Raw genomic sequence first — 10,388 nt, forward strand, 5'->3', positions numbered from 1 at the left:
TAAATCATCAATTTATGAATCATAGATGTGCAGCTGAGTCTGAGAGTGAGCTTTGTGAGGAAGATCTTTGCAGTTGGAACCTGCGAAGCACAGACGTGCCTTTAAAGCTTCACAATCTGAATGGTGCTCTTTCTTTCCATGTCTGCACAGGTAGACGGTGTGGGCAACACCAAGATGACTTTTCGCCACAGGTGACGCCATTCGTCACCCGATACAGCATAAAGGTCAAGGGAAAAGACAAACAGGGGGTCTGGAGACCTGAGCAGAATTTGCAGACAAAGTTTCACAAAGAGGGGTAAGGGGAGGAGGGGGAAAGAGGAAGAATAAAGGTGTTTCAAAGGGCAGTTTCAGCTAAAAACATCTGGATTAATACAGCTATGGGACACATAACCTCAGTTTAAACACTAAGATCTAACAGGATGTAAACAAAGAGGAAAAATAAAGCTAAATAATCCAGAAAGTACATGCAGTAATAAGAAGAGGAACAAGAGGAAGAACATGACCGGGGTCAGAAGCATTAAATGAATTCATCTTGGTGTGTGCAGATAATCTGTTTACTTACAACACAAACATGCTCATCATCTGAAATCCTCAGGCATATATTGCTATCTGCCAAAACATCCAGTGAATTACGACCGTTCTGCACTCCGCGAGAGCTGACTACTTATCTCACTGTGGACACTGACCTCGCTGAGACATAAAATAAGGTCACCGTGAGTGCAGCTCGCCTTGATCTGGACACTTTGCAGCACACATTGCTGGAGAATTCGTCTGTTATTGTTAAGACAGGCATCTCGCAAATATTTAAAGCTACAGTGCCTTGGCCACAAAAACAGAGGCCGACTCGATATCTGAGGGGAATTATAAATGTGTTCCCGTTTCACATGCAACTTTTGGACGAGTCTGAGTTTTCTCTGAGAATAGAAGAGTGTTTGGGATCCTTCAAAGGCCAAATTCACCAGTTTATGAAAGCAAAGCAGGTGTAAAATGCTAAAACAGAGAAATTCCTTTAGATCAGGGATGTCAAATTCATGACACACACAGCCCACTTTGATGTGGACCGGGCCAGACTGGTGAAACTACACGATAAACCTATAGAAAAGGTTACACATAAGGTTCTGGTAGATCGTTGCACAGACTGTCCTCTAATTTTAAAATTTTAAAACAGAAAGCTTTCATTAGTTCAAAGAAAATGTCTTGCTTTGATGTAGTGTGGGTGGCAGTCAGGTCAAAGCTGTTGTTGACCCAGCGTTTTGAGTATGAACTTTTTGTCAGTGTTTAGTTTTCCCGTGTATGTTTCCTGTTTTATTGTGATAGTCTTCTGTCACATATCCATTATGTGTAGTTTACTTCCTCCATTTTATTAGTTAGAGTTATTCCTGCCTGTTTCCTCTCCTTCCATTATCCTGTCTATTTAAGCCCTCAGTTTGTCTCTGTCATGTCATCGTCATCATCTCCTCCTGTGTGTACACGCACCCTGTCTATTCAGTCATTTGCCTTCATGCCAAGGACCTCGAGCAACAAAACTGTGCATATTCCAAGCTGGCCTGCTGAGTCCTGCTTTTGGATCCTATCTCTCTGTTTTCCACACACTTGACCGTGACTGAAAATAGAGTTAAAAGTTCAAAATAGGTCCACTAAACCCGTCAAGTCTTTGCCAGGCTGCTTCAGGCCCCCAGGCCTTATGTTTAACACCTCTGCTTTAGATTTTAAACGGACTTATTCATTTTTTCAAACTGACTATACCTAAATGGCAACTGTGCAGTGAGAAAGATAAGGTCTCATTCAATCGCCTACGGGAGCATCGTCTAGTGTCTGGCAGATCTGGAGGCATGCCAGCACCCGCCCTGTGAAATCAGCATCTCAGCGCACGGACTTGACAAGTGCGCCTCCCTCTGATCCCCCCCCCCCCCTTCCTCCTCCCCTCCACGCGTTGTTTGACATACCCGTCGTTACAGGCTTCGCCTCTGGCAGTTTCTTTTTTAAAAGGCAAGCTCAAAGCCGCAGATTATACATTCTGCTCGCAATCTGCGCGGGCGAAGTAACCTACAGTGAGAGAGAGACACAGAGAGAGAGAGACAGAGAGAGAGAGAGACAGAGAGAGAGAGAATCAGCGGGCTTTCCTTTTTTCCTTTTTTTATTTGAAGAGGAGCAGCCTGCGCGTAAACGGAACCGGGCATCACTTAAGGGAGATTTACGTGGTGTCTGGATAATTTCATTTGTTTGTTTGGCTCTTTTTTCAACTCTTGGTAACTCTGCGGGGTTTTAAGGAGGACGGCAGAGTGAGAGAGCACGCGAGCATCGGATACGCTGCCACTCACAAGTGAGCGCGCAGAGGCACCTGTGGATGCCTGATGTTCGGACTGAGACCAGAGACATAGAAAGGATTCTCCGCAACGCTTAGCTGATACTCGTCTCCACCGACTCGTCACCACTCCACTCCATTCCAATCCACGCAGTTTCACTCCAGACCCGCACCCACCATGCCTATGCGCCTCTCCCTCCTGCTGGTTCCGCTGCTGACCATCGCCGGCTGCGACTCGTCCTACGTGCCGTGCGAGCCATGCGATCAGAAGGTGCTGTCCATGTGCCCGCCGGTGCCTGTGGGCTGTCAGCCGGTGAAGGAGCCCGGCTGCGGGTGCTGCATGACTTGCGCGCTCGAAGAGGGCCAGCCGTGCGGTGTGTACACAGGGCCATGCACGCGCGGGCTCCGCTGCCTGCCCAAGAACGGAGAGGAGAAGCCGCTGCACGCGCTCCTGCACGGCCGCGGGGTGTGCAGGAACGAGAAGTTGTACAAACTGCTGCATCCGTCAAAAGGTAGGCTCGTGGAGGGTTACCTGTGAAGGGAACATGGAGAGGCGGTTACTCTTAGTGCTGTGTGTGTTAGTTTAAAGATAAAGGGACAAATGGGAAATGTGGGTTACGCAGCAGTAACACTTCCATGTTCTCCGTGACAGCTCTGATAGTGTCATCGCGCGAATTCCTGCTTCACCCAAAGATCTGACGGTGCAAAGAAATAGTAAACAGCTGGAGAGAGATGTTACTCCTCCCTTGTCAGTGCAGGAATTTTGATGAAGCCCACAAGAGATGCACAAACTCCCTTTCAGAGAGCGAGAAGGATGAATAATCTCACTGCGCTTTCCGCTCTCCTGCAACTTTGTTTCTACTCAGTTTGCTTCTGAGGGGTTGATGGGAGTCTCCTCAGCACTTGAGCTGACCCCCGTGAACTCTTTGAGCTGTTGGTGTGTCCCGTGGTGATCAACTATAGGGCCCTTGTGGGTCTGCAAGTCTTAAATCAGCGGCGTCCCGTTTCTCCTCCCCTCCCTCTTCCAGTCAGACGACATAAAAAGGGAGAAGATTACAGGTGGTTCTCAGCGGAGCTCCTCTGTGGCTCCAGCAGAGCTGCCTTAGCTTGCACTCACTGTCTTCAAGGTGTGAAATCATGTTTTGCCCACATACCTTCCTCTATGGTTACCTGTCTCTTTTTTTTTTTTTTTAGTCTTTAGACCTTTCTTCCTTTCTTTTGTCAGTTCGTCTACCACCTGTGCCTTTTTTCACACACCTGACCCACCTTTGTTTTTGTCCCAACACACAGCCTTCTTCTCCTCTTTCCCTGCCTGGCTGCTGTCCCTCTACATCTTTTCCAACCTATTCTTCTTCTTCTCCTTCTCTCCGCCACCTCATTCACTATCCCACCATCTCCACGATTCACCGTTTCCATTCTATCTCTTGCTCCGTTTTTCCTGCAGAGTTTCAATGGAAACATAAATATTCCTACTCTGTTTTAAACGCCAGCGGGCTGAGCAAGGAAAAAAAAGAAAGAACTTGAACTATTTTCTTGCTCTGTGATATTGGCATAAAGTCCAGTAACAAGAGGTGGAAAATGGGAAAAGAGCGTGAATCAAAATCTTACTTTTGAACTGAAGGTCAGCTTTGATCCTCAGCCAGAAATGTGTTATTTGCTTACAGTGCTGTTGTGCAGTATGATATACGATCGATACCAAGAAAAGACTGGGCCAGTATTGCTGATACTAATACCGATACATTTAATTTGTAATAGCAGCTTATGTAGAAGAGTGCATTGAGAGAGAGAGCTGTGATTTTTACTTCCCACAATAAAACACACCTTTCAGCTTTTTATGTATCTTGATACTGTTTTTTTTTTATCTAAATCTACCTGTTATTTTAAATGTGTCATAAGCTATAAATAAAATACATGTGCCATTTGTCAATAATTAATTTAATACAATTCAGTGAAAGACATACTGAAGATAGAGGATAGAAACAAAGCATCGATCCTATCACTAGTATCAATCCAATACCAATACCAGTGTTGGTATCGATACTATGGATATCTGGATTGATCCGTTCACCTTTACTTATTTGCTCCCTCTCGTCAGTCTTTGTTAGTCCCGTCCTGGTCTCCTCTTCTTCACATCTATACACAGTCTTCTCCCTCCACTCCCTCCCCCTCTCTCCGGCTCGGCGCTGCAGGCAGGCCCCGGCTGTGCAGTGATTCAGCAGAATGCAGGCTGAGCGTGGGTTTCTGATCCCCCGTCTGTCTGTCCGGCAGTCAGCTTCATCATGAACTCCCCATCTCCTGCTGGGCGTTCTGTTGACACATAAATTAAACAAAAAAACCCACATGCACACCCATGAGCTCATGCCCCATAGAGTAAAAATGCTTTGCAGACACCTGACAACCCTGGGCTGTGGATATGCGTACATATATGCATTCATAATAGGCATGTACAGCTATATTAATGCACAAGTGTTCGTGTGTGCAGTCTGACCATATTTTCCATATTTGCTGTTTGTCAGAGAGCAGAAAACCTGTGACACAAGCTGGCATTTAAGTTGTAACAACAGCTAAAAATAGGTAGAATCTAGTTTTTACATTTGAAAGGATGTCTAACAGTAACATCTGGACAGATGTGGCAAGGGAGAATACATGGAAAGATTAGATAGATGAAGATGAAGAAAATATTTTTTTAAGTCATTAATTCCTGCAGGGAGCTGCATAGCTCTCCAGGATCACGAAGAGGAAAAGAGGCAGGAACAAAGGGAGAAAAAGTGAAAGATGTGATCAGTCAGCACACGTCAGATTAGACAAGCTTGGGGATTAGCAAGTGAAGACTTGATTGGACATACTGGCGCTGAGCTGCCTCAGATTTCCCTGGGGAAAGAGAGAAAAAAAAAACATTGTCAGCAGGAAACTAGGGGGAATCTCTTTTTTCCAAGAACCTGTCATTAAGGGGAATGGATGGATGACATCATCATCACGAGCTTCATCATCGTCAGTCATCGAGGTTTTAAGCATCATTTGCAACTACACAGTGACCTCAGTTCACCACGCAGTTAGCTTAGTAGCTTAGCGACCATGTCACTGGCAGAACTACAGAGGTTTATATGTGGAGTTTTCAATCTGCCAAAACGAAAGCGGAAACAAGTGCGTGACACAGCAGTGGAAATGGGCCAACGAGGGCTTAGGACACATGCACAGTTAATGCATGTTTCAGGACAGAAACCCGATGAAATATCAGTTTATAGTGCTGTTTGGGGGGAAAAATAGCCACAGTCACTCACTCTGGCCTCAGTGCAGTCACTGCAGCTGAGGGTGGGGACAAGGGAGAGGGGCGAGTGCTGAGGTTTGTGCGACTCCCCAAAATTTAGCACAGACCAGTGTTTTTGCACAGATGAAAGATACTTGTACATGAAGCTTTCTGTGGGGGTTGGTACCCAAAATGGGTTGCGGCTGTTTTTTGGTGGCTTGCCACATGACAAGGGTAATAGCATGTTTTCATGGCCATGGGTGCCAGGGTGAGACTAAATATCTCATTTAGGTCACTTGCTATAAAAGTTTTAAAACCCCTGGTCTACATATACCCCAAACTGGCAGCCTGACTTGCCATAAATGTAGCTTATGTTGTCCCGTATGTCAACACATCCAATCTGAATCTGGCTTGTAGCCACTAACTGTGCTAAATAAGCATTTAGCTGGGGCAAGTGAAATCATCACGTTGTGTTGTGACATTTCCAAATTGGAAACTGCTGCCTTGTGCCCTCTTGAGCTTTTTAATTTGGCAGTTCAAGAAGTTGCAAATCCAGGTTGGAAGTCATGGTGCTCTTAATTTTGACCCATCATGTCGAGCCGTGTTCACACAGGACTAATAGTACAGCTGTTGACTTGTTGGAATGATTACTACTGCTGTTTTTGTTTCGTTTTTCATCTTTAACGTGTAAGCATCCAGTGGAAATGGCCCACCATTACTGACTGCAGATGAAATGTTGAACAGTAGTCCTGTGTGACTCAAATTTTTGCAGTAAAGGAAGCCATGTTTAACAGAGACATGCTTTACAGTTGTTGGGCTGCAAATCTGTTTGTTTAGTTCCCAAACTGTGGGATGTAGAGTAGGGCTGCACGATTAATCGTTAGAAAATCGCGATCTCAATTCATATTTATGTGCGATCTCATTTCCAAATGACAATGATTTAAAAAAAAAAAAAAAGATGACGACGATTGTACCGCATTTTGATCCGGGACGTAATCTGCATGAAAACAAGCGCTCACTCTTCCTGCTCAACAAATGACAAGGGCGGAGCCTTATACCACGTGATACAGAAGCTGGCTGCTAAAATTGGAAGGGAAAAAACAAGAACTTGACAGGAGAAAATCCGTCCCGGCCAACTACCCAAACATCAATAACGGGAACCTTATACAGCGCTTCCCTATACCCGTCGAACTCCCACAGGCACAAAGAAATTACGGAGGCTATCACTTATCACCTGACCAAAGATATGGCTCCCATCAACACTGTGCAAAACCAGGGATTTAGGAAAATGATCAACACCCTAGACAAACGCTACACAGTGCCGTCCCGCAACTATTTTTCTATTGTTGCACTACCTGCTCTATATACGCAGTGTCGAGCAATGGTGGAGACGGAATTTCAAGCAGTACAACATTTTGCGGCAACGACAAAATGTGAGACATTTGTTGTTTTTATGTTTATTTATTGTTTTTATGTTCAGTCTCAACTGTTACGAAGTTAGCGAATACGAATAAGCGCAATAAATATTTATATTGGAAAAGAAAATCGTGAGAGAATCGTGATCTCAATTCTAAGCAAAAAAATCGTGATTCTCATTTTATGCAAAATCGTGCAGCCCTAGTGTAAAGGATCAGCATTAAAAAGATTTAGTTAAACTTTTTGTTATTGAAAGCATCATGCTGGCATTTATTTGACACTTACTGACATTTATAACAGCTGATAAAATTAAAAATTAAAATGTAAAGAAGAAACACGGGAATTGCCATTCAACCAAGTCACTTTCCACTGACTGTGTACTGTTTTTCAGGTTAGCTAACACCTCATCTATTCATATCAATAAATCATAAAAAGACTTTTTATTTTGAGTGCATAAATGTGTTCATACTCAAGGGTTCAACGAGTAACCAAATGATTAATGTCTGCTCATAGTGAAAAATTTGAACATCAAGAGCAAACACAAATGATTAATGCTTGCTAGGTTTCTGACACAGGCAGATATGTTCCATGTGTAAGAACATTGTTTGATGTTTGTGATATATATTCACTCTTTGCCAATCTAACTATATCTGTATTTATAAAAGTAGATAAAGTAGTAAGTAAGTAAAGTAAAGAAAAGATGGAAGAAATACCCTTCAACTATGTTATGAGTGTTGATGTTGTGTAGTGTGTCCACCAGAGGGCACTATGCAACTTCCCGATTGGCATAATGTGTTTTTGAAACACACAACCAGCTGATCTGAGTAGAACAAAGTCTAAAAACAGTCATCCTCAACTTGCCATGATAAGATTATTTTTAAACTACATTGTGTCATTATCTTATTAATGACTCACTTAGCATTTCTATAGGGAAATTGTGCATGCTTTTTGTACCTGAAAGAAAATAAATATTGGTCGACATATAGGATATTTACATCACCAAATATTGATATTGTTACCTGTCTTAAAACCCTGTATACTGGTGGGACTCTACCAGTTACTATACTAAAAGTGAGTTGGGAAACTCAGAACTTTTTTCAGCTCCTAAAGCAGGACATGCCAGAAAAAGATTGTGTATTTCTGCTTTATTAGCCCTTGGAGAAACACGCATCTGCACATGCCCAAGCATGGTGCAATACACTTTTTGGTTCAGTGCAAAAACTGTTAGTTTTATTGTGCTAAATTACATTCTTCAGTGTTATGTTGTTGGCAGTAATAATGCTCCAACAGACTCTGAAATCCAGCAACAACAGGTTTTTAAGGCTTTCGAAATTTTCCAAAAATAGCAAATGTTTTATACCAAAGGAACACATGGGGCCATAGCCGCAATGCATTTTGGTATAAATAACACTTTTTTTTCCCAGAAAACTAATACCTATGGGCCGAATAAAGCGATCTACCTCTTTTGTGTCTTGTTGCCTCCCAAATAGGTGGACAGCCTCATGATGACATGCTACGTGTCCCAGTCCCACCACAAACAAAGGTGCCCTTATATGGAGATCACATTAGCAGTCGCAAGGCCCAGGCCATGAAGCAGGCCAAGGACCGTAAGAAGCAGCTGGCCAAGCTTGGGCCTGCCAGCAACTTGGCTCCACTCAGCATAGATAAACTGGATCCTCATTTTGTAAGTGATGTAGAGATTACAAAGATGCATACCAAGGTAAATAAAATTAGAAAAGAAAAAAAAACACTGACTGTTGGTTTTTTGCAAGATTTTGAGCAATTTTTTTTTTCCCTCTGAATGAACAAACTTTGGCTCTACAAAATCAGATATTGCATACCACTGCATGTGGCTTCTCAAATTTTCCAGATAATTTTTAACCAGAATTGAAATATTTTGCATGTATATGCATTGTAATCAAGCAGACATTTAGATTTATGTTCTGTGTGACTCTAGGGCCCCTGCAGAAGAAAACTAGATAATCTCATCCAGGCCGTGAAGGACACTTCTCAGGTCTTTGCTCTCTCACTGTATGTTCCCAACTGTGACAAGAAGGGCTTCTTCAAGCGCAAACAGGTACAAATGTATCCAAAAGTTAGAGTGCACTGCTACTTTGATATCTGACAGTCTAACAAAGTCAAAATGCCACAACAAATGATTGGAAAACAAATTCTTTATTCCAGTCTTGCTTTCTTTACCCACAGTGCAAGCCATCTCGCGGTCGCAAAAGGGGGATCTGCTGGTGCGTAGACCGGTTTGGCGTCAAGATCCCCGGCATCAACTACGCTGGAGGAGAACTGCAGTGCAAAGATCTCGACAACAACAGCAATGAATGAGGGCAAACCGGTTGTACTCATTGAGCCCTATTTTTTTTCGTAAAGCCTGCCAATCAAGCTAGCACACTTTATGACTGACAATCAGGAAAATATGGCACAAATGGTTTTATACTGTATATGTTCAGGTGTGATGGATTCTATCATCTTTAAAAAAAAAAAAAAAATTTAATTTTTTTTTGTAATTTTGTAAAGGGAGCCAAATCAAAAAGCTTGCTTAAGTGAATCTGCACATGTAAAGCTCTATTCTGGCTTCCCACTGAGTGTGTACTATTTTTGAGGTTAGCTAACACCTCATCTCTTCATAACCATAGATCATATAGAGACAGTATGTTGTGTGCTACGACTATTATAGAATTTATTCCAAAAAAAGACAAGACATATTTTAAATGTGGCTAAATAGCAATATTTTTTATATCTATATATTTGCAATGGTGATGATAAATATGCTAGGTGGCTAAGTGGGAATATCGTCTAGCACTCACTGTGTCACAAATCAAGTACTTCCATAACTTCCATTGTTATTTTGAGTGCTAAATTAAGGGTTCTACAAGTACCCAATGGTTAATGTCTGATCATGCTTAAAAATTTGAGCATACAGGGGGAAATACAAATAACTAATGCTAGTTAGGTTGCTAACACAGGTAATTTTTTTGCTTTTTTTTCAGGCACTAATTTATATGAGCTATTTGCCTATCCGGTCGTTAAGTCTGTCGTCACTAGCCGTGTCTGGGCCTAAACTCCGCTGCAGGTCCATATATCAAACGATCACTATGGCATTACTGAGAGTTGAAAAACTATCTAAAGTCTTTCATCTTTAATAAAATGATCAGCGTTCTGCTCTACCAGGTGTAACAATTCAGTTTAACATCCAGGCATCCATGAAAATGAAATTTATGACATTTAACGGAGTTAGAAGTTAGCAGGAAGTTAGCTCGCTAGCTTCTATCTAAATACAATATAGCATGTCCTGACTGCGGGGTTTTGGAAACAAATTAAAACGTACAGCTCTGCTATCACTTCCAACATAAATGAAGACAGAAAACTAAACAGCAGTGACGTTTGTAGGGTTACTGAAGTTTGGCT

At 42.5% G+C, this 10,388-nt stretch overlaps 1 protein-coding gene across 2 annotated transcripts; it reads left to right on the plus strand.

The window, feature by feature from the left end:
* The first annotated feature begins 1,964 nt into the window (after window positions 1-1,964).
* igfbp5a (insulin-like growth factor binding protein 5a) lies at window positions 1,965-10,096 on the plus strand. 2 transcript variants are annotated; one of them, XM_005949759.2, is made up of 4 exons: window positions 1,965-2,817; window positions 8,459-8,688; window positions 8,926-9,045; window positions 9,174-10,096. In XM_005949759.2, exons 1-4 carry the CDS (start codon window positions 2,484-2,486, stop codon window positions 9,303-9,305), a joined length of 816 nt encoding a protein of 271 aa, XP_005949821.1. In that variant the 5' UTR covers window positions 1,965-2,483; the 3' UTR covers window positions 9,306-10,096. The 2 variants fall into 2 exon arrangements, with proteins under 2 accessions (XP_005949821.1, XP_005949822.1); XM_005949760.2 differs by having other exon boundaries at window positions 1,966-2,817; window positions 8,459-8,652.
* The last annotated feature ends 292 nt before the right edge of the window (window positions 10,097-10,388 follow it).

Source organism: Haplochromis burtoni, unplaced genomic scaffold (genome assembly GCF_018398535.1).
Source record: "Haplochromis burtoni strain Fernald_Lab_line unplaced genomic scaffold, NCSU_Asbu1 Contig_676, whole genome shotgun sequence".
NCBI classification, from domain to species: Eukaryota; Metazoa; Chordata; class Actinopteri; order Cichliformes; family Cichlidae; genus Haplochromis; species Haplochromis burtoni.